This window comes from Marmota marmota, unplaced genomic scaffold (genome assembly GCF_001458135.2).
Source record: "Marmota marmota marmota unplaced genomic scaffold, marMar, whole genome shotgun sequence".
Classification (NCBI taxonomy): Eukaryota; Metazoa; Chordata; class Mammalia; order Rodentia; family Sciuridae; genus Marmota; species Marmota marmota.
Window position 1 is genome coordinate 15582968 of NW_025999960.1, and position 24578 is coordinate 15607545.

The window sequence follows — 24578 nt, forward strand, 5'->3', positions numbered from 1 at the left end:
TATTCCAGAAGCAGAATACTGGAAGGGGGTCCTCCATTTTCTAAGGGATTGAGAGGAGATCCTTAAATATCACTTATTTACCATACTATCTATTTATCTTGTACTTATCTCACATATGATTAAACCAACTGGGTGCTCATTTCACTCCTAAGAAACCATGTCTATTTTTATAGACTCTCATGCTGGCATGCACCTAGTGGAGGGTAAGCTGAAGATAAGTTTAGGGTAAGTTGAGGGTTAAGAGGCACCAGGTAGGGGTAGAGGATTTAGCTCAGTGGCAGAGCGCATGGCAAGGTCCTTAGTTCAGTTCTGGGGGGTAGGGGAACCACGAGGAAAGAGGCCCTAGATAGCTCTGGGATACTAGATAGAAACAGGGTCACTATGCCTCCAAAAAGGAAGCAGGGTTGAGGTCTCTGGTTGGATTTTACAAGTGGAAGAGAAGTGTAGAAGGCAAGAGGAGGAAAGAAGGGGAGAAGACTACCTCATAGCACCTCTCCCCACCACTCTGCCTTAACGTCCACAGGAAAGGGGCTAACAGTCCTCCCCACAGCCTGTGCAGTTAACAGCAGGAGGGGCAAATGTAAAGTCCATGTTCTCCTTGGAACTGCTTTGCTAAGGGCCAATCTCAATATGTTTGTTTAGATAACAGGACAGGAGCAGGAAACCTTAACAAATAGGAACCCAAAGGTCTAAGGCAGGCCCAGAGCTGATCTCTAAGTCTACCTGGGGCCAGGATTCTACTAGCAGAACACAAGACAGAACTGAGTAGACACAGTCACTAGGGCTGGTCCTGGCTGTGCATATCCTAAGCACATCAATGTCATCTGACGGCTTCTCCCAAGAATGTGCCATGGAAATAGTTTGCTGTTGTCTCCCCTGGAAGAAGCTGTTGGGAGAGGGAGGGATAGCCTGTTGCTACTATGGCAGACCTCACTCATGTCCTGTCTATGCCAGCTTCCTATCATGGCCAACACTGTCAGTTGCCACAGCATCATACTTCCTCACCGGGTGAACTGGTGATGAAATGCTTGATCCTCTCTGGGCTTCAAGAATGGACAAAATCATACCCTTTGGGAACCCTAATCTGAAAACATAGAAGAGACAAATCAGGGACCTAGTCAAACTTTAGTGTCTCAGAAAAATGGACTCCTGGAGTTGAAAACAAGTGGCAGAAACAGGAAACAGCCCTGACCATATGCCCTTATCCTTTTGTCTTAGAACTTTGGTGGCACTTTCTGGACAGTGGTCCCAGCCTTCTCTGCTTCTTCAGGGAGGGCTAAAGTATGATGAGAAGAAGATAGGTAGGGGGTAATCCCCAACCTCCAGCATTCTCAAAAGCGGGTTACCAACTATGGGGGGAGCTACCAGCCAACGCAGCAGAACCAGGACAGTTCTTTTCCTGCCAGACAAGGAACCAAGGCTCCTACTCCACCTGATAATATGCATGATGGCAGGGCTCCAGTGTCCTGAGGAAGCCACTCTACCCTTCGGAAGGGCAACTTCCTGAGTTCTGGAAACAGCCAGAGAGCAATGCTGACACGATTCTGGTCTCAGTCAAAGGCTTGTTTCTCTACCATTTGTGAAGTTCTTCTTAACTCCTCAGTGAGAGCCTCACTAAACAAGGAAGGCAGTAGCTGTGTTGGAGAGGATAAGGCACTGAATATGGAGCCAGAGGGCCCAAAATAACTATGGAACCTCAGTGAATTCATCCATAAATTGGAAATAATCTCACTACTTCACAGGGCTTTATGAGGGTCAAATGATAAACAACATATGTCTGTATGTGTCTGGAACACTGTGGGTGTTGACACAGTTCTCTACTTCTTCCCCAAAAATCCGTACAATGTCTGACATCTAGGGACCTGTCTTCTTGCTTCTGGCTTATCTATCTCTGCTCCTGTCTCTCCTTCAGCAATTGTTTCAACACTCTGGCTACAGAGTAATCTTTTACTCCTTCTTTGATCCCTCTGTTTCATATAAGACTAGTAGGCAATTTGAATAGTACCATCCTTGGAGTTAGGAAAAAAAGATGGAGTAGAGGAGACAAGTCACAATCCAAACAGTCACAATACCAAACAAGAGGAGAAGGGGAAGATGAACTCAAACTGAAAGCAACTCTGGGACTGATTCCTAAGTCAGAGGGAACCAGCAAGAAGCCTGGTAATAAAAACCCATAACAGGAAGAAGCCAAAAGGCGTGGATCTGATGTTCCTCCAGCAGGGCTGCAATAGCTTACTGCAAATTGGAGGCCAGGCAGATTGCCTGCTTGGTGGGTTCCATGTGAGCAAAGGCCCAGTCCCGCCAGCAAAGTTTCCTTACTCCCTACCTGATCCCTGTTGGCCCCAGTGAAGCCACAGGAGAGGGAGGTAGCTCTGCCCACAGAGGTTCCTTTCTCCTTCCTGCTCTGCACCCCCAGGCTACTTAGCCCCTCCCCATTTCCTGCCCACTGCAGGAGAAGGGAAATGCTGGTGGGGTTTGGAGTTTCCTTCAAAGTTGTAGGCCCTGCTCTGGGACTTACCCCTACTCTGCCAGTCTTCTCCCGCCTGGGGAAAACCCAAGTAACAGAAATAGGAACCACCAAAAAATCCCTATTCAGCTGTCTCTGTTGGTTCTAGTTGATCATGATAAATCTTAGAAACAGAGATAAATATGGCATAGCTCCTCTGAGAGAAAGGCAGAAAGACTTCTGAAATGTTCCTGGGAAAGGGATTGTGGAGGTTTTAGAGAAGGCCAGCAAAGAGGTCATTTATTTTGAGCAAATACAGAAGAAAGTGAGTTAGTGATTCTATTTATGCCTTCTTTCTTAGAACCACTTTCTATCAAGTTTGCTATGATTGGACTATCTCCCAGTGGGAAAGCCTCAGCTCCTGTGCTCAACCCACAGGGATGGAGATCCCTGGGGAGCTGAAATCTAGAATGACTCCACAGGTGAAGTGAGGTTCCTTATGCTTCTCAACCTGCCACTAAGCCCCTGGCCGAAGCTCCTGCTAAGCCCTCCCTGGCATCTGCCGATCAGCCCACTGGAAAGATGAGCAGAGGTGGAAAGCAGTGAGGAGGCACAACGCATGGGAGTCCAGGAAGCTACTGCAGAAGGATCCCCCTCACACAACAAATCTGCCCCCCAGGCCAGGGATGAAGAAAGCAACCCAAGGCACAAAGGAAAGAAAGTCAGAATAGTTCAGCCTGCCCTCCATGTGTCTACTGGTGGGCAGTGGGCAAAGCTGGGCACTACTCCCAAAGGGTGAGGACTCAAGGAGATAGAAGGCACCAACTCCTCCAGCTTGGCTCCTTAGCAGACACAGTCTGCCACAGTAGCAGCTCCCAGACAATGAGAGTTATTTTCAGCCAGTGCTCTAACACAAGCCAGCTGGCCAGTGTGCAGGGCGGGAGTACTCTTCCATCCAGCCCTCCCAGACAGCAGGCTGGCCAGTCAGCCAGCCCAGCCCATGGCCTACAACGCTGCCACCTCCACGTCACTGTTTATCTTGTTTTAGCACAACTTCTCCTAATTCCCCCGCAAAACTGCAATCCTGTCAAAGGGAAACCAAAAAAATCAGAGTTTGATCAAAGGGCCAAGAGCTAAAATTAAAAAAGGTTCAGACACGGGAAGTACAGCAGCCCCTCCAAACACCCACACTTTTCCCCAGACCCATGACTGGCTGGAGTAGCACAGGGGAGAAGAAGGAATGGACAGATGGCCATATCTCACTGCAGAACCAACAGATCCAAAGCTGGCTTTGTTGCCACACTGGGGAGATTAAGCTCAAACCTGCTCTTCTTGCCAGCCTCCCTCCCATCCTCCTGTTATGCTCCTCTCCAGAGCTTGGGTTTGGAGAATTTGAGACAGTCTAGAATGAGCCCGAATCATCTGCAAAAGGTTCTGGGTGAAGAATTATCTATCCTAGAGCAGAAGGAAAATCACTGGAACAGTCAAACACACTAACAAGACAGGCAACCCCTCTCCGCCTTGGTAGAATGGGAGTAAATACTCCAAGCAGTCCCCTTCATGACACAGAGTTCTAATAATGTAGGGCCTCCCTGGATTGTAGGCCTCCAGTCCCTTTCTGTCAAACTCCACAGCCTCAACAGCGCAGCTCCCCACTGTTCCCCTTCTCCCTCTGAATAGGACCTTGTGTACGGGAGCAAATGGGTTCATCACAATTCTAGCCACACGTGCAGATTTCTCTAGGGCTGCTCTGTTAGATGTCTGGGAAAGTTGCTCAGATTCCTTATAACAGAAGGCATCATCAGCCAGTTGTAGTGGCACATTCCTGTAATCCCAGCAGTTCTAGAGGCTAAGGCAGGAGGATCACCAGTTCAGAGCCAGCCTCAGCAACTTACTGAGGCCCTAAGCAACTCAGCGAGACCCTTTCTCTAAACAAAATATAAAAAAGAGCCAGGGATATGGCTCAGTGGATAAGTACCCCTGGGTTCAATCCTCAGTACCTCCCCCCCCCCAAAAAAGTGTCTGCAATAGCTTGAAGCCATTTTGGGGACAAACTGCCAGGCTTAAAGCCATGTCTGGAGAACGTGCTTCTGTGGTCACTGATGACTCTATAACCAGAAATGACTTGCTGAGCAATCATGGGCCAAGTTCCTGAGCAGCCTGCAGGAAAAAGAAATGGATTAGCCAGATGTCTCTGGCTGAGCTCTGCAATTCACACCAGGGAAGTCAAATGAAGGAGAGGTCCTAGAAGGCCAGCATCACCCAGACAAAGAGATGGCTTTTTCTAAATTCAATTACACTCTTGAGGACTCTTCTTTACCCTGGAGGATTCCTCTGTTGGATGTTGAGAAGGCAAAGGAAGTTGACCATGTCCCCAATGCCAACAAAGTACCAGTTCTACCCTCTGCCCCACTGTTGACCTCACACCTGACATCAGGTAACCTCCACAGGTAACTTGATCTGGGCTGAAACCACAGGTCACCTACCAGTCAAGAAGTATACAATCTCAGATAGTAGAACTGCTGTTTCCCAGCTAAGCCCCCAGGCCCTAGCTAAAAAGTTACCACAGAGCAACTTGATCTGTTTGTTGGCTCCTCAGCCCCTCCCCGTGGTTAGCCAGACCCACACACTCCCTAGTTACGCAGAATGGAAACTATTCCACTGGGGGCAGCTGGTTTTCCAAAGCCAGGGAGTCTTGGGGCAGAGCCTCACATCTTGTTGCAGCCAAGCAAGGTCCTCACTCTTTTTTCATGAGGCTCTGTCCTCCAGCCTGGGAAGCCCAATAGGCAGTAACTGCACTTGGAGGACATAGTATTTCTGGAGTCACATCTCTCCCTATCCCACATCATAGCCCATCTCTCACTGAGGCCCAGTAAGTCTCCTTCCCGAGGCCTCTCACCTGCACCTTCTCTTCCATCCCACCTAGCCAGGCCTTGGCTGCTCACTCCCAGCCTATGGGACGACCTCTTAGCTGGCACATCTGCTTCCAGCACTGCCTTCCCCACTTTTCCTGCACACATGAAGGGAACTTCCAACTATGGAAAATAGATCACATTTCTCCTTGGTTCAGAAATATTCTTTATTCATTTACAAAAGAAATCTGAACTCCTTGGCTGGTGCTTTTAGTATCTTAAAGAATGTTTCTGATTGAAGATTCTCTACAAGCTGGCCCAGCACCTCTGATCAACTTCATCCTCCCCTACTCTGGACTCCCTCCTGGGACAGCTCTCCTTCCATTCCCTAACCCTAGGATTTGTTTGTGACTAGTGTTTCCCTGATCTCCAGAATCCCTACCCATAACTACATAACTCAAATTACCTAACCTAAAACAATAGGCCCCTCTTCTGAGCTCCAAGCATAAATATATGTGAAGAATGATATGGCAGAGACCTACTTGTTATCCCCCAACCTCTCTCATCTTCCTTAGTAATATGCAGTCGAAGGCTTCCCTTGCATTTAGGTATGGTTTTGTGACTATGTAGGATGTGAATAGTAATGTGTACAACCTCTGAGAAGTGTTATTAAAGGGAAGGAGTATATCTTCTTTTTTCCTTTCTTCTTCCAGTTGGTTGGAATGCAGAAGTAATGGTTGGAACTTCAACAGCTACTCTGGACCATGAAGTAACCTTGGAAATGAAATCTAACAATCGAGAAAAATGCCTGATCCCTGATACCACGGCCTGTTAGTACACACTGAATGTGTTCTATATAGTGTCTTTTTATGTGTGTGTTTCCTCTGTTCATAACTAGAACAGAAACTCCTTGAGGGCAGAAATTATGCCTTCTTCCTTCTTTTTTTCTTTTTTTGGTAGTGCTGGGGATTGAATCCAGAGATTCATGCATGCTAGGCAAGTGTTCTGCCACTGAGCTACATCCCCATACCTCCTATTCTTCTCTGAATCATATGCAGACACTTAATTTAAAAAAACTGATTGATTCTTCTACTACCTTTCCTACCACCAAGTCCCTTATGCTGTCCCTTGGTTGTCTGGTTGGCAGAGAGCATTCTCATCACTGTCCTTGCTACTTCTGGGCTCTCTCACTTATAATCTGCCTTTTGTACTACAGCCTCAGTAATTTTCTTTATATGTTGCTTTTTCTTCAGCAAACTCTGACTTCTCATTTGGAGTCTCAACTTTTTCTTCAGTTCATGCCTAATCTAAGTCTCTTTTCCTGCCTTTCTCTTTAACCAGATCAATCTTTTTATAGCCTGCTAGACCATAGGCTCTTCAGCACAGGGATCACCATCAGCCTATTAACCACCATAATAGGTGCTCAATAAAGACAGGGCAAATTTAGTTTCTCCATACACATACTCCCTCCTTCCTCTTGCCCTTAAATTTTATACTTCATCACGCCTCAGAGAGGTTCACAACAGATAAAGTTACACTTCTCTAGCAAATAGTTTATAGAAGTGAGTGGTAAGATCCATCCACAACAGTTTCTCCATACACTGACTAATTCTGAAATGTGTCATGGAGTGATTTATGGTTAATGTTTCTTCACCTTTTCTTGGACATTCAATAAACATCCTTATCACAAATCTCAGTGACATGCTGGACGCAGTGGTGCATGCCTATAATCCCAGCATTTTGGGAGACTGAAGCAGGAGGATCGCAAGTTCAAAGCCAGCCTTAGCAACTTAGCAAGGCCCTGTGTCAAAATTTTTTTTAAAAGGGCTGGGGATGTGGCTCAGTGGTAAAATGTCTGTGGGTTCAATTCCTGGTACAAAACAAAAACAAATCTCTGTTAACACTCCTATAGGCACAATGCAATGGTTAAAGTACAACTGTGGAGCTACAGGATGCTGGGTTTGAATTCTGGCTCCACCTATTTGCTAGTTATGTAGCCTAGGGGGGAGTAATTTAATGTCTGTGAGCCCCAGTTTTCTCTTCTATAAAATGGAAGTAGGAATAATACTTGCCTCATAATATTGCTATAAGTAAATAAGTTAAAATACGAAAAGCACTTAAATCTATGGAGTAAATGATCCTACGTAGTAGGTGTTACACATAATGTGAGCTACATTTCTTTGTTTAGGGTTTCTTTTTTTTCCCCCTCAGTCCTGGGGATAAAATCCACAGTCTTGCATGCACTAGGCAACTGAGCTACAACCCCCAGCCCTTTTCTGTTTTTATTTTGAGACAGGGTCTTGTTAAATTGTGCAGGCTGGCCTTTAACTTGTGATCTTCATACCCTAGCTTCCTGAGTAGCTGGGATTATAGGCATGTGCCACCACACCCAGCTCTATGTTTAGGTTTTTAATCCATCAGTTAGTGGGAAACAACTATACACCAAGCACTAAGTTAGAATCTGGGAATATCAAAATAAACTAGGTGTGATCACTATCTTTAAGAAGTTATATCCTGAGGCAAGGTAGGTGAGCGAACTAGGTTAAGCACAGTTGGCACTGCTATGAAACAGGTGGAGATGGCACTGTGGGAACCCAGGGAGATAACATCTAATCAGACCCAGTCAAGTAAGGTTTCCTGGAAGAAATGTTTCACGACTCAGTCTTAAACATCAAGCAGAGTCAGACAAAGGCAATAGAGGGGAAGACGGTAATACTCTAGACAAGGAAACAGTATTTACAAATACATGGAAGCACAAAGCACCACAACAAATCCAAGAGTAGGTGATTTGCTATAATGAAATAAGTTTTTATAAGGAAACTACAGCAGGTAGCACGCAGTGAGATAACAAAGGGTCTTATGAGTTAAGATAAGTAGATGGGCAAAGGTAAGATAATAATGATAATACTGGGGCTGGGGATGTGGCTCAAGCGGTAGCGCGCTCGCCTGGCATGCGTGCGGCCCGGGTTCGATCCTCAGCACCACATACAAACAAAGATGTTGTGTCTGCCGAGAACTAAAAAATAAATATTAAAAAAAAAAAAAAAAAGATAATACTATCAAAATGAAAATAATGACAAAAACTAACATTTATTAACAGAAATGTAATAAGCACTCTATATGGATTATCTAATTTTCACAAAACCCCAATGAAGTAGAGACAATTATTATCTATTTTACAAGTGAGGAAATGAAGAAAGGCTGTGGAACTTGCTCAGGGTCACATAGCAAATAAGTGGCAGAGCTGGGATTGGACCCCCAGCCTGACCCCAAAGCGTTAACTTTAACCCCACATAGTGCCTCCTCTGAGACAAGGAAATGCATCAGCCCTTCTCACACTTTTCTAAATTGTACAAATCCTTCAGGACCAACCAGCTCAATAGCAACCTTCCTCATCAAATTTGCCCCCAACAACTCAGACCTCTGAACTTCTGCAGGATTTACTGCCATTACCTGTATTAGCAATCACATTCGATCATTGGTTCAACAGCATTAATATCTTCTATGCACAGTGTACTGTGCCAAGTGGGGGACCTATTTTGTCTTGGAAAAACCTGTATATTTACAAAAAAGGGGAAGCTGAGATTATAAACATCCTTTCTAGGCCAGTTTCTATGCTAGAACCTTTAATTACAGGATTTCATGGGAAAATTACTTATTTTTCATATTGTAATTCATCACTTATATCTTGTATTATTTCCTGAATTATACTGTAAGCTTGTGAGGGTATGGACTTAGCTTTGAACACATTTATTCCTAGGCAAGGATGCCTAGCACACTGAAGAAGTTTAATAGATACCGTGGGCTGACAAGGTGGACAGCAGAGGCTGTGTGAGGATCAGCACTCCAACTCACCCAGTATGCTGCCCTGGGCACAGCTCTGGTTTTCCAGGAGCCTTATTATATATCCAGGAGCTTATTATCCCACCATACAACTTTATGAATCCCTTCCTACTTTCAGAGTTAGGCGGGAGGGCCACAACTTTATGGAAAGGTAAACTGAGGCTCAGTCCAGACATACAACTGTCACACATTGTATGAGCTAAAGAAAGGCATTATAGTCCTCTGTCTCTCCTTGCTTTTCAGTAGCTCTCAAATGAGAATACATCCTCGGTGCTTCTATCCCCTTGGGGAGGAATCATAACTACCTGTGGCTGCTCTTGTCCTCTGAACACTATAGCACCTTTAAACAACAGCTTGACATAGATATAGTCGTGGCTCCCCACACCTCAATGCTAATTTTTTTAGTTGTCCTAGCTTTTTTATATTTCATTTGATTGTCCAGCTATAAAAGATACTTCTTTGTAGTCTTCTGAAGTTCCTTTCCAATCACCTAGAGATACTGACTCTGTTTCTTAAACTTCCTGGAGTCCTAAATGCCATATTCACTCAAAGGCCAGGAATGAGGAGGCAAACATTACTGAGCATCTCCTATATGCCAGGCGTTTTTCTCACATTATCTCACTTACTGCTCTCAGCAATGACTACAGGTAAAAGTTATTGTATCTGTTTAACTAGGCAGGGAATTAAGAATCTGAAACCAACTGGCACCTGATCACACAGAAAGCAGATTCAAATCCAAACATATGGCCTCCAACATACAGGCTTTGGGTTTTTTTTTTTTTTAAATATTTGTTTATTTTTGTTTTTAGTTGTAGTCGGACACAATACCTTTTATTTATTTATTTATTTTTATGTGGTGCTAAGGATCAAACCCAGGGCTTCAAACATGCTAGGCGAGCACTCTACTGCTGAGCCAAGACCCCAGCCCTAGGTTTTTTTAAAAAAAATATTTTTTTAGTTATACATGGACACAATATCTTTATTTTGTTTATTTTATTTTATGTGTTGCTGAGGATCGAATCCAGTGCCTCACATATGCAAGGCAAGCACTCTGCCACTGAGCTACAACCCCAGCCCAACATATAGGCTTTTTAAAGTTTAAAAAACAAACAAAAAAACCCTCCACATTTCTAATTTTAGAAGGTCCAAATGGATTTGCCTGATGGCTTTGGTTGATCATTAAACAATGCTTTCCTATCCAAAATGACTGGGTAAAACCAGCTGACTGAGGAATGTGTACAGACACCTGAAGTTCAAGTGGGAGAGGGAGACTACACAGAGGACAGAGATAAAGAAACTATCCTCTTGAACAACATGTGGTGATAAATTCCTTATACCTGAGCAGAATTTTAAACTTTCCAGTGTGTTATTTAACAGCATGCATGGGCTTTGGAATCAAGGAATGACCTGCATTTGAATCCTGGTCATAAAATTCTGAGCAGCATCATGAATCTTAGACATTCATCTCATGAGACAGTGGGAAAGTTATTGAACTTCTATGAACCTCAGCTTCTCCATCTATAAAATAATTCTTATTTATAACCATTAAATTAAGCAAATTATGAATGAAAAGGAATCTGCATAGTGCCAGGCACAGAAGGACATATAAATGGTAACTGGAATGACCTACTCAAGTTGGCTTCTCAGCACATATGTTTAATACAATCTCACAGTACTTAAAACACATGAGAGAGACAGAGATGTAACTGAACACTATAGGTTAACACAGTCAGGACATAATTCCATTATCTTGCATGATCCACTATTTCTCTAGGTTAAAGCAATTGTGAGGTATGTGTTACTTCAAAACAAGACTGAGACCCCAACAGTCACCTAGGGGATTCATCATAAAGCTGTGACCAGAACTCAGGGAAACAGAATAGAGTCAAGGACTAAGTGGCTTTGTATTTTAGTAGATGGGTGATCTGAGACAGTCCCAATTAACTTTTGGGGCCATAGTTTCATTCTCTGTGAAGATTTAGAGGTTTTGCCAAGTTATCTCTGATGATCCTGGCTAACCTCAAATCCCTCACTTCCCCAACTATCTGTCTTAGACTTCCTCAGGTTAAACCTGCAAATATAAGATCCAATTTTGCCACAAATTTCTGATTTCTTTCCCTGCAACTAAACACTCTACTCAACAAATCTGTTTTGTTCCTTGTGACATTACTTAAGTCATAGGAATTGTCCCTCCCAATTGCTGATGGGCTGTGCTGTCCTTGGAAATACAGAGAAAGGCATGGAAATGTCCATGGGGATATAGAGAAAGGCCTCAAAATTTTACTTGGCTGTACACTGGTAACTCTCAAACATTTCTATCCCAGGTTTCTCCTTTGAGATTCAGCTTTAAGCTGGGTGAGGTAGGGCACACCTGTAATCCCAGCAGCTCAGGAAGCTGAGGCAGGAGGATAGAAATTCAAAGCCCGCCTCAGTAAAAGCGAGGTGCTAAACAACTCAGTGAGACCCTGTCTCTAAATAAAAAAATACAAAACAGGGCTCAGTAGGCGAGTGCCCCTGAGTTCAATCCCTGGTACCTCTCCCCCCAAAGAAAGAGAGATTCTGCTTTAAATATCTAACCATTCATTAGACACTCTGCCCAGATGCCCACAGATTCTGCAACCTCACAAGTGTGAGGTTGGCCTCATCATTTTCTCTTCTCAGATATTTCTTCTGTGTTCCTTAGCTGATAACACCTTCATTCAACTAATCTAGCAAACTAGAAACCTGGGTGTCATCCTGCATTGCTCCCTTCTTCCTTATCTCCACAAGCCCAATGTCTAAAATCTAATCAAGTTGCCAGGCTCAGTGGCGTGCATCTGTAATCCCAGTGATTCAGGAGGCTGAGGCAGGAGAATCACAAATTCAAAGCCAGCCTCAGCAACTTAGCGAGGCCCAAACCCACTTAGCAAAACACTGTCTCAAAATAAAATATAAAACCAGCTGGGGATGTGGCTCAGTGGTTAAGCACCCCTGAGTTCAAGTCCCAGTAACAAACAACACCACCTACAAAAATCTAATCAAGATGTCATGAAATCTTGAACATTTTATCTTAACTATCAATTGATGTTGTCCCATGATCTCCACTGTGACAACAGGCTCCTATCAGGCGCCTGTCATAACAAACTACCAAGGCCTTCTACCTAGCTGCTCCCCTCCATGCTGATTTCCCTCCCATGGAACTCACAGGGCTAACCTGCCCACAACTCAAAATCTGACCATGTTATTCCTTTGAAAAGCATGAAGTACAGTCTTTTCCTTGTGGCATGCAATATCTCCTGACCACTTTAGCTTCACTTCCAACCACTCTCAACCACTCCAACCTCACTTCAACAGCACTGAGCAGCTTCATGAAAATTCTCATGCTTGTCTCACCTGATGCTTCTGCCTATGCTGTCCCCTCTACCTGGATGCTTTCTCTTCCCACGCTTCTGTCCAACTCCTAATTAGCCTTTTGGCTGGCAACATTTCTTTATGTAGGCAGTATTCCCCCAAGCCCCACCTCTGCTCTGTGCACCCCTGTATATCTATACCATTGCACTTGCCCAGCTATATATTATAATTATGTGTTTAATGTGTTTTTCTCCCTCTCTAGGCTGAACTCCTGGGGGGCAGACACTGTCTTTGACATCTTTACTTCTCTGGTGCTTAATACAATTCTTAGTGGTCAATAAATGCTTGTTAAGGGAATGAGCACTATGCTGCACCTGCTGAGTTTTTGAGGGCTGGTATCTTGTCCCTCTCCCTGTTTTCAGACAGGGAAGATGATACTTTAGCCTTTCTTGGTTCACTGATGGGAATCTTTAGTGTGTGTGTGTGTGTTGCCAGGAATTGAACCCAAGGCCTTGTGCATGCAAGGCAAGAACTCTACCAACTGAGCTATATATATATATCTCCAGCCCAATGGGAATCTCCATATGACTTTGCTGCAGAAAAAGGCTGGAATAAGCTCTATGCCTCCAAGACCTTGGAAACAGCTACTGTGCTTTGTTACTGTTATGATACCATCTTGACATTTCTCTGGGTATCTGTAGGCAACAAGTACTAGAGAGTTTCTTTTTTTAATATTTATTTTTTTAGTTTTAGGTGGATACAATATCTTTATTTTATTTTTATGTGGTGCTGAGGATTGAACCCAGTGCTTCATGCATGCTAGGCAAGGACTCTACCACTGAGCCACTATCCCAGCCCTAGATAGTTTCTTTATAATTCTTGGAAGGAATCCAGTAAGAGACCAAATGCCACCCAACACTCTAGCTGGCTCAAGACCCAAGATTATGCTTACAACCTTTAATAAGGATTTTCTAGGGAAATGACAGATAAATGCTTTGGGACCTCACCAGGGCCTGTTGCCCCATAAATGCACAAGAGATTCTTAACTCCTTAGTCACCCACCATGCCAGCAGTAATTAAACAAGTCCAAAGGGAGCAATTAGTAGCTGCTATTGGACCATCAACCTGGAACTCATGCCAGATGCATCAGGAAATAATCTGCAGACGTGAGCACATCACAAGGGAACAGGATTCACCAACTGCCCTGACTGCCAAGGGCCTGAAGATAATGAGTGCTTGTGTGATGCTGATTCTGCTGAGCAGCAAGTAAAAACAAAATAACCACAACCACAATGAAGAACTCTGTTCAAAGGGGTCCAAGTATATTCTGGACATAGAAGGTTCAAATAAACCTATTTAGATACTACTGGTGCAGCCATTCTAGATACATTCAGGCCTCTCCAAGTTTCACAATGAAGGGAGGAGAGTAGGTGATCTCCAGTCTGCAAAATGAATCTGCACAGCAATGGCCCTACCTCTCCAGAGTTCAATACAGTCCAAGGAAGACATGTCTGAGCCTCAACAGGCCCATATGGCTGTTCTGACCTTTATAAAAGCCCCCAGTTCAGCACTCTCTCAAAGTCAAGTCCTAGCCAGGTGTGATAGTGCACACCTGTAATCCCAGTGACTTGGAAGGCAGAGGAAGGAAGATTGCAAGTTCAAGGCCAGCCTCAACAATTTAGTAAGACCCTGTTTCAAAATAAAAAAAGTATTGGGGACGTAGCTCAGTGGTAGAGTGCCCCTGGATTCAATCCCCAGTAGCCCTCTGCTGCACACACACAAAAAAGTTGAGCCTTTCCATAGCTACATCAGAGAAAAAATATGCTAAGGGACAGGTGCACAGGATCCAGGTGTTACACAGTTCCTGAGGGGCCCCTAAGGTCTGTGGAGAGGTCATGACTAGGCTAATATCATCAAGCTGGAAAAAACAGTGACTAACGTCGGTGTGCAGTTCAGAGATTTTACAAATTTGAGGTACAGAGAAACAGTTTCTTTTCTTTCTCTCTCTTTTTTTTTTTTTTTGGACTGGGGATTGAACTCGGGGGCATTCAACCACTGAGCCACATCCTCCCCAGCCCTATTTTGTATTTTATTTAGAGACAGGGTCTCACTGAGTTGCTATGTGCCTCACCATTGCTGAAGCTGGCTTTGAACTTGCAATCCTCCTGTCTCAGCCTTCTGAGCCACTGGGATTACAGGCATGTGCCACCACACCTGGCCAGAAAAACAGTTTCTACCTATCAATGACAATTCATATTTCTTGAGCATTCTCATTTGGCTCCTCAATACCAGATTCCTGATTCAAAAGGTTAATGGCCTTAGAATATTTCTACTTAAATTTATTACTGAGTACCAACTATACCAGACATTGCATTGGATCCTTTATATATGTTAGCTAATCCTCACAAAATCTCTAAAAGGTAAGTACTACTATCTTAATTATACAGATAAAGAAACTACATTCAAGTAGGTGAACTGGCCCAAGATCACAGAGCCAATACACAGAGGTCAGGATTCAAATCCAAATCCACTGAGCCTCAAAGCTCTTACAAAATGCCCATGTACACACATGCACACAGGCTGAAGGAATCCCTTCACTCCTCCCAGCTGTTTCCCAGGCCTGACTTTGTATTCCTCTTCTAGCCCAGAATACTCAGCAACTTTAGGAAATCTTGAAAGAATCAGGCTTGACAAGCCCTAGAAAGACAAGTGTCAATTTACAGTTAATCAGCACCCTGCCCGGCTTTGTAGACAGTTCTGACAACTGGAGCCAGGAAGAAGTAACCACAGACCCTGACTGGGACCCACCTGGACCTAGGAACCAGCTGGGTCCCCAGAGGAACACTGCCTCTGATCCCTACCCACATGGCTGCACTGCCACTGGAAGTCCCCCTTCCTCTGAGACCCACTCAGGCTCTGTGATTCAGAGTCCACAGAAAGGCCCTTTCCTATTTAACTCTTCTTGTTTACTTTAACCCCCCCAATTTCCTGACCCCCTTTCTACACTATCACCCCCTTTCTACACTATCACCTCCATTATTCTCAATCTCCTTATCTTACCTTCTTTTACTACATGGCACTGATTGCTGCTTAACATTATGTTATATATCTGTGTGTTTGTTTACTGTCTCTCCAATTACAATATGAATTCTATGAGAATGGTCTGTTTCTTTTGCCATTGGTACCTCTAATGTCTAAAATATACATTCAATAGTTGTTTAACAAATAAACAAGTATGCAGCAAGCATTTTTCAACTATTTCCATTTCCAGTGGGCTAAATAATGCCTACTTTCCAAGGAAGCCCTATCAAACCCCCATCGTCCTTTCAAATACCTCCCTAAAGTGCCCCACATCTCACCCCCAAGTTCCCAAGCTCTCAGTCACCCCAAAGCAAGTACTAAAGCAGAACTCAGAGGAGAGTCGGGGAGGAGACCCGTTTCTCCTCCACTTAAGTACAGCCCAGGATGTCTGCAAATTAAAAGCTCCCTCTTCACTGAATCCACTCAGCTTTAGTTATAGGTCACACTTTTTATTTTTGTAACCATCCAACCCACCAAATTATAGGCTCAGGCCACTGATAGGCACGTCAAACACTGGGGACAGCCTGGCACAGACACTGCCCTTTCTGGCCTGAGGGTGGGTACAGGAGTGAGGGCCGAGTACCAGTCAAACCTGAAAGGGCAAAGGGTGCCATCATTCTGGTAGCAGAGCCTCGCAAGAAGCCAGGCTCTCATTCAGGGTGGCTGCTGCCAGAGGGAAACAGATTCCAGGACTGTCACAGAAGCCACAGTGAACTTAACACTATTAAGCAGGGCAGAGTACTACCATGTCTAAAACTGCCTCTACAACTAATTTTAAAACTTCTTACCAAAGCCAGAAGTTCTCACATGATCTGGGTCCTGCTCACCTCTCTGATGCCTTCTTGGACCTCTCTTCAGCATCCTTGTCAACCAATCTGGCCTTTCAGTTCCTACCCCAAGGCTTTGCACAGGTTGTTCTTTTTTCCTCGAAAACCCTTTCCCCCTCCCATGCTCAGGAGGCTGAAGCAGGAGGATCACAAGTTCAAAGCCAGCCTCAACAATTTACAATTTAGTGAGGCCCTAAGCAACTTAGCGAGAATTGTTTCAATTTTTTTAAAAAAGGGGGCTAAAGATATAGCTCAGTGGTTTGGTGCCCCCAGGTTCAAATCCCCAGTATAAAAAAAAAAAAAAAAAAAAGGAAAGAAAACCCTTTCCCTAATTCTTTTAGCTAGGACAATGGATGGGGCAGGGGTTGAGGGAAGTGTCCTGCAAGATTAGAGCAAAACTGGGTTGGGGATGTGGCTCAAGTGGTAGCACACTCACCTGGCATGCGTGAAGCACTGGGTTTGATCCTCAGCACCACATAAAAATAAAATAAAGACATTGTGTCCACCTAAAAAAACTAAAAAGTAAATATTAAAAAAAAAAAAAGACTAGAGCAAAAAGAAGAGTCAGAGCTTTCTTTCTTAACACTAACTCCATTACAACAGGTCAGGTGGCATCTGATATACTCCAAAGCACTTGGAAAAGTGCTGTGTATAGAGCAGGTATCTAAAATATATTTTCTTAATAAATCAAGAAAGGAAGGAAAACAAAATGAACATTTAGAATAGACCCAAGATTTCCTAATCTAAATGAAATTTTCTTTATTATGTTCTCTTAACAATCTATTCTTTGCCTCCTAAGGACATATCCTAATTTGTAATTAAATCATTATTTGTTTAATATTTGTCTTTTCTTCAAAACTCCATAAAGGCAATGGCATTGTTTTTTTTTTTTTTAAAAAAAAAACAACTTTATACCCACTGGTATCACTAGCATCTAGCAAGTAAAAAAAAAAAACAAACTTATTAAATAGCAAATGTCCTAGTGGGATAGCAGGGATTCCAACTAGGACTGGCTAACTCCAAAGCCCAAATCTTTCCACCACACTCTTGGCAAAGAAGAACTTGTCCTAATATGTTCTTCCCCCATATTCTGCCATAATCTACTCAATCCTCACCAAAGCAATAGTGATAACAAGGGGAGTCAACCCTGGAAAGAAGAAAATGTAATAAAGGCGAGTTTTGAGTCACACCGTTTGGATTAAAATCCTGACTTCACTTGGCCTGGGGTTGTGGTTCAGTGGTAGAGCGCTCGCCTAGCATGTGTGAGGCGCTGGGTTCAATTCTCAGCACCACATATAAGTAAATAAAATAAACAGATTGTGTCCACCTACAACTAAAAAAATAAATATTAAAAAAAATCCTGACTTCACTAACTACTAGCTGTATAATTCTAGTGAACTATTTAGCCTTCCTGGACTTCAGTTTCCTCATCTATAAAATGGAAATAATAAGAACCGAGGTCTTCAGTTAAGAACAAAACAAAATAAGAATAAGCACACAAAAAACTCAACTGGGGATGTATTTCTGTAGTAGAGTATTTGCCCAGTAAGCATGAAGCCCTAGGTTCAATGCCAAGTACCAGAAACAAAAACAAAAACAAAAAACTTTGTAGTTGTGATGATTAAGTGAGATAATGTATGTGAAGTGCTTTGCATAACTATTCAATAATTGTAAGTTCTTAAAATTATTTGCCATACTTATTCCTAGGAGACAAGAATCTAGAGAAAATTATTTCCATGGGGGTCAGGGCTGCTGAGCTGACTTTGAGAAGCTTAGGTTCAGTGAAGCTCAGAGCTTGGGCTTATTCCCTTTGCCTACTCCACTGCCATGGCTCTGTCAAGACTCCAGGTTACAGCTTTCACTGGCCTGGAAATGAAAGAGACTAAAAATACACAATCTGCCTGTGCCTGGGAACCGGGATCATGCATATATTTAAGAACTTAAAATACAGCCCCAAGGCAGAAGAGTATTTCTTAGGATTCTTAAAAAACCAGTGACAAACTCAGCACAGGACAGGGAATGGGGCTGTGGCAAGCTGCTGACCCCATTGATGTCTTTTCTCTTGTTTTCTTTTGGTTCAGTGCAGAGAGTGGAAGAGAAGAGACAGAGCTTTCTTTCTTAACACTAAAAGTTGAGTTCTAGGCTGGGAATGTAACTCAGTGGTAGAGTACTTGCCTAGCATGTACAGGTAAGGCTTGGAGTTCAATCCCCAGTAATGGAAAAAAGAGAGAGAGAGAAAAGCTTCTCTCTCTTATTTTTTTTTTTTTTTTTTGGACTGGGGATTGAACTCAGGGGCACTCAATCACTGAGCCACATCCCCAGCCCTATTTTGTATTTTATTTAGAGACAGGGTCTGAGTTGCTTAGCGCCTCGCTTTTGCTGAGGCTGGCTTTGAACTCGTGATCCTCCTGCCTCAGCCTCCTAAACCACTGGGATTACAGGCATGCACCAACACACCCAACTTCTTCTTCTTAAATGTCAGCATTGTTATCTCCCAAACTCGGGATGGAACCTAACCTTTGGCCCCACTGCAAGGACCACTAGTTTCCTGGGATTTATCAAAGAATGTTCTATCACCTCTAGCTGAATGTTCCAGGAGGTTGAAAGCTAGGTCTTAGTTCAAATGGGTAAGCCCCACCACAACAGATCTTTAAATTAAAGTGAAACCAAAGTGTCCAGGGGCCTATCTCCCTTTGAATGGGAATCAGCCAAGTTCCAACAAGCTCTCTTCGTTGGAACCACCAACAGAGGCATCACTTTATCTGTTCTGATAACAGACTCAGAATACTGTTGGTGCAGAGGAGCTCCTATAGGAGTGTCCTCATCTGCTGTCCCTTCCCATTCCTCCAGGTTTGAAACCAGAACTTCCCAAGGAGATTCAAGAATGGATTTTAATAAGCTTCCCAAAATACTGTGTATACACACATAGCGTGAGGGGAGGTCACAGGTTTTCTTTTCTTTTTTTCTTTGGTACTGGAGATTGAACCCAGGTGCCATTAACTACTTAACCATTGAGCCACATCCCCATCCCTTTTTATATTTTATTTTGAGACAGGGTCTTGCTAAGTTGCTGAGGCTGGCTTCAAATCCGCAATCTTCCTGTCTCAGTCTTCCAAGCCACTGGGATTACAGGCCTGTGCCACTGCACCTGGCCTGGTCAAAGGGATCTATTTCAAAGGGATGTTATTATCTATATCTATCTATTTCAAAGGGATCTATTATCCAAAAGATTCAGAAGCACTGTCAAAAAGACTCTCAAGGGCTGGGGTTGTAGCTCAGTAGAAGAGCACTTGCCTAGCATGTGTGAGGGACTGGGTTCTATTCTCAGCACCACATATAAATAAACAAAGTCCATCAATAACTAAAAAATATTTAAGGAAAAAAATATTTCTCAAACATATTCCCAGGCTGAGGCTGTAGCTCAGTGGCAGAGTGCTTGCCTAGCATGCGTGAGGCACTAGGTTCCATCCTCAGCACCGTATAAAAATAAACAAACAAAATAAAGGCAGTCAGTCAAACATATTCCCAATGATATTGCCCAAAATATATTGTTAAATTGTGTGCATATGTCAAATCCCACCAGTATATACAACTATAATGTACCAATAAAAATACAGGGGGGGAAATTATTTATTTATTTATTCGTTCGTTCCCAACTTACAAAGACTTTTACACTGACTTGAGAGACTAACCAAGGGGTGGGTGTAGTATATATACTCCAAACTGCCGTGATGAGGTTTAGGCTGGTTTAGGGTAGAGCCCACAGTACAGAAAAATCAGGCACTTAACACATAAGCAGAAATAACAAGAGGGCTGTCCTTCCTGAGGTGAACAGGAAATGGGAAATCTCAGAAAGCCCAGGAACTATGATTCTGCATTCACTTTTACTCCTCTTAGAGCTTCATTCCCTATAGGGACACAGGACAGGGAAGGTTCAGATAAGCAAAGGCAAATCTTAACAGGAGTACTACCAGCATTTGGAGCTCCTGCTTAGAGGAGGATTGACCCAACACTGTAGATCTTTAGATCCATAGTCCTTAGACACTAAGTCCACTCCCAGTCAGTGTGATACAAGACCTCCTCACTTGTTCTCAAAAACCCTTCTAGGACAATACCTCCTTCTTGGTTGAAAACCACATGAAATGTAGATCAGAGGTGGTATACTAAGTGATGTATATGTAATAAACTCTTATTTGTAGAACCTTTATAGATTACAGTCTTTTCACTATGTTGATTCCCTTAGTATCCTCACAACCCTGAAGAGTAAGTCTTATCCTCATCCATGTAATAAAAATGGTCTTTCTTTCAAAAAAGAAAGTCTGAGCCTAGAAATCTCAAACCTGTTACTTCCTTCCAGAATAGAGGGTTTTTGTTTTTTTGTGGTGCTGGGGATTGAACCCAGGGCCTTGTGCATGTGAGGCAAGCACTCTAACAACTGAGCTATATCCCCAGCCTTTTTTTTTAACTGTTTCATAGGAAACTCTAGGAAGATCTAGTGTCTGGTTCCCCAATTCCCTGCAACCTGCAATGAAACTGGTAAAAACAAAGCAGAAACTCTGTTCTAAACTATTAAATAGTTCTTATAACAAAATAGCCATCTATTAAAGTCACCAACCTCAGGCTCATATCCAGCTCTTACCTGGAGAGAGGGTCTGGGGCAATTAGAAGAGAACTTTGATTATCTCCAGTCAGAATTTAAGCACAGATGATTAAGTAGGGGAGAAACAGTACCTCTCTCTCCTATTGGGGATCCAAAGGCAAGACTTCTGGTTCTTAACGTAGCCTTGGCCATAATCCTGGGTGAGGGTGGAAAAGTAGTTTAAAGAGGTAAGTAGGGGAGATAAGGACAATAACTGAACAACCATTGATAAACAACAGCCTAAATCCTTCCTCCATAGGCACAAAAAAAAAAAAAAAAAAAATCTGTCATGTAATTAATTCTGCTAGCTAGCCCCCCATGGTTCTGAATATTACTTAGAACACCTTTCAACAACTTCATACTTCTTTACAAACTAGGAAGAGCATGAAGATTAGTAAAGCTGGACTTAGACACTAATCCCCAAAGCTCTCCAGGTCCTCCCCTACCCAACACACAAACTCCCAACCCACACCTTTGCTGTGAGGTGCTAGAAGGCAGAAAGGGTAAGAGAACCTGGAAAGGGGCTCAGGGTATAGCTCAGTAGTGTAGCACATGCCAGCAGGAGCAAGAACGTGGAAAGAAAAGAACTGTGAAAAGGACAAGAAGTGGATCTCAGGACCAAGAGGCAGCTTGATACCAACACACCCTTCATGAGGACTCACTCCCATGTGGATGGAAAACAAGATAAAAAGTGTAGCTTTGCCATGGAGGAAAAAAAAAAAAAAAGGCCCGGAAACAGAAACTGAGGAACTCTAGCTGCCCAGGTAGGCTCTATTCTGGAATTCCTTCCTCTTCATGAAAGACAACCTTAAAACTCTAAATTCCTATCCATTGCTAATCCCTTCCCTGCTAATCACTTCTCTGAAGTGTCAAAAGTATATATATTTATTTCACAGACATATGTATATATAATAAATCCTCAATAGAGAGCAAAGGACACAAACATACGATGTCCTGAAGTACCCAGAGAGGCTGAGAAGAGGGGGAGGCTATGTGATGACAGCACCCTCTCTTATCTTCAAAGAAAAAGGTCCTTCTCCTTCTCTAAGTCATTTCTGATCTAGAATAACCCCCTGGTCTTTCCTTGGTTCTGCTGCAGCTCAACTCAGATTTGGAAGAAATGATTCTCCAGAATGGAGGTGACCAGCTGACTGGCAGAACAGATGACATGCTGACTAGGCAGCCAGTGCTGCTGTTCCCTGGGTTCACTCTAGTCAGTTCTTACTGTGCATACTTTGGTCTTTATCACACAACCAGGGCTCTGGTTCTGCCCAGCATTCCCAAGCAATCCAAGAGCAGAGGAGGATCTGTGATCTCATTTCCTCTCAACTTTGGCTTCTTTTTCACCTAAGATTAGTTATTAAGATTATTAAGGGGCTGGGGTTATGGCTCAGTAGTAGAGCGCTTGCCTAGCATGTGAGAGGCACTGGATTTGATCCTCAACATCACATAATAAGTAAAATAAATGTCTAACAACAACTAAAAAAATTTTTTTAAATGTGCCAATTCTGAGCATGTTATAAAAAAAGGATTATTAAGATTTTCATTAAAAAATACTTAGCTCCACCATGACCAGTTCCTATTCTCACCAGCTGTAGCAGTTGCTTCCTCAGAGACAAAGTTAGGAAGCACTGGTGTAGCTGCCACCTGGACTGTCCCAGCTGCAAAACACAGACCCAGGGAGTCCTGAACTAAAACCCTTTCACATCTCAGCTAAGGTAAGGAAGAAGAAAACAAGGGGCAGGAAGCAATTCCAAGAACTCCACAGTGGATACAATGGTGTTCATCTTAGTATTTATTCTTACATATAGTGTTTATGCAGTTTCATATGTGAAAAATATTTTATATTGAAAGTGTCAAAAGTATATATATTTATTTCACAGACATATGTATATATATATAATAAATCCCCAATAGAGAGCAAAGGACACAAACATACGATGCCCAAAATACTTATGATGAAATATTCAGAAAAAATTCAAGACAAGATAAGATGCCAATTTTTATTAATCAAGTTAATGAAGGCTTTTAAAAAGTTAAATCACCCAGGGGCTAGGGGTATAGCTCAGTTGGCAGAGTGCCTGCCCTGTATGCACAAGGCCCTGGGTTCACCCTGGATTCAATCCCCAGCACCACAAAAAAAAAAAAAAAAGAAATGGTTAGTTTATAGAGAAAAGGAGCCACTTATATACTATCAGTAGAAAAAGTATGGGGCTGGGGATGTGGCTCAAGTGGTAGCGCGCTCGCCTGGCATGTGTGCGGCCCGGGTTCGATCCTCAGCACCACATACAAACAAAGATGTTGAGTCCACCGAAAACTAAAAAATAAATATTAAAAAATTCTCTCTCTCTCTCTCTCTCTTAAAAAAATGAATCAATGTGATTTACAGAATAAAGAAGAAAAACTGATCATTTAAAAAAAAAAAAAAAAAAGAAAAAGTAACTGATTAAAAAAAATTTTAAGTGTTAGAGGCCTTTAAAAAGTATAGCCCTTGGGGCTGGGATCCTGGTTCAGTGGTAGAGCACTTGCCTCACATGTGTGAGGCACTGGGTTCCAGTCTCAGCACCACATATAAATGAATAAAATAAAGGCCCATCACAATTAGGAAAGGATCAGCTATTGTAACAAGGCCGTAATGTATATTTAGCAATGAACTTTGGCGAGGCTGTCTTTAAAAAAAAAAAAAAAAAAAAGTACAACCCTTTGACACAACAATTCCATTTCTGGCAATTTATCTAAGACAATAATCAGCGATGAACACAAATATTTATGCACAGGATGTTCATCACAGTGTTATTTATAATAACAAGAAAGAAAAAGAGAGAGATTTTAAAAATGCAAGAAGCTGGGCTGGGGTTGTGACTAAGTGGTAAAGCACTTGTCTCACATGCATGAGGCACTAGGTTCGATCCTCAGCACCACATAAATAAATAAAATAAAGTACTGTGCCCAGCGACAACTAAAATGAAAAAGTATTAAAAAAAAAAAAAAAGCAAGAGCCGGGTGCGGTAGCGCACGCCTGTAATCCCAGTGGCTTGGGAGGCTGAGACAGGAGAATTATGTGTTCAAAGCCAGCCTAAGCAACTAGGAGACACTAAGCAATTCAGTGAGACCCTGTCTTTAAATAAAGTACAAAATAAGGCTGGGGATGGGCTCAGGGATCAAGTGCCCCTGAATTCAATCCCTGGTCCATAAAAAAAAAAAAAAAATGCAAGAAGCTAGGCATGGTGGCACATGCCTATAATCCCAGCAATTTAGAAGGCTGAGGCAGAAGGATCACAAATTCAATCCAGTCTCAGCAATTTAGCAGGCCCTAAGCATCTTAGTGAAACTCTGTCTGAAAATAAAAAATAAAAAGGGTTGGGATATGGCTCAGTAGGTAAGTACCCCTGGGTTCAATCTCCAGTACAAAAAAGAAAAAAAAAAAGTGCCAGATAATGCAGTAAATAAATACTGTATTATGGAGTACTATGCAGCTATAAAATCATGCTAATGAAGAACATTTAGCAAGTGAGATGATGCATAAGACTGTAAAGAAAAATTCATTTTATAAAACAATA

The 24578-nt window shown here is 42.8% G+C and overlaps 2 protein-coding genes across 8 annotated transcripts in view; one reads left to right on the top strand and one right to left on the bottom strand.

The window, feature by feature from the left end:
* The window catches only part of Prpf40b (pre-mRNA processing factor 40 homolog B), a 108083-nt gene extending 100542 nt beyond the window's left edge, over positions 1–7541 (top strand). The window contains exon 26 of the mRNA XM_048802678.1: positions 6012–7541. Within this exon, the coding sequence (XP_048658635.1) occupies positions 6012–6032 (21 nt within the window). The 3' untranslated portion in view covers positions 6033–7541. The remainder of the gene's footprint in view (positions 1–6011) is intronic.
* The window catches only part of Fmnl3 (formin like 3), a 69656-nt gene that overhangs the window by 39084 nt on the left and 5994 nt on the right, over positions 1–24578 (bottom strand). The window contains exon 2 of one of the 7 annotated variants that reach the window (XM_048802667.1): positions 21111–21175. The exons of the other annotated variants lie outside the window; for them this stretch is intronic. The gene's annotated coding sequence lies outside the window, so the exon portion shown is untranslated. The remainder of the gene's footprint in view (positions 1–21110; positions 21176–24578) is intronic. 7 annotated transcript variants of the gene reach the window in all.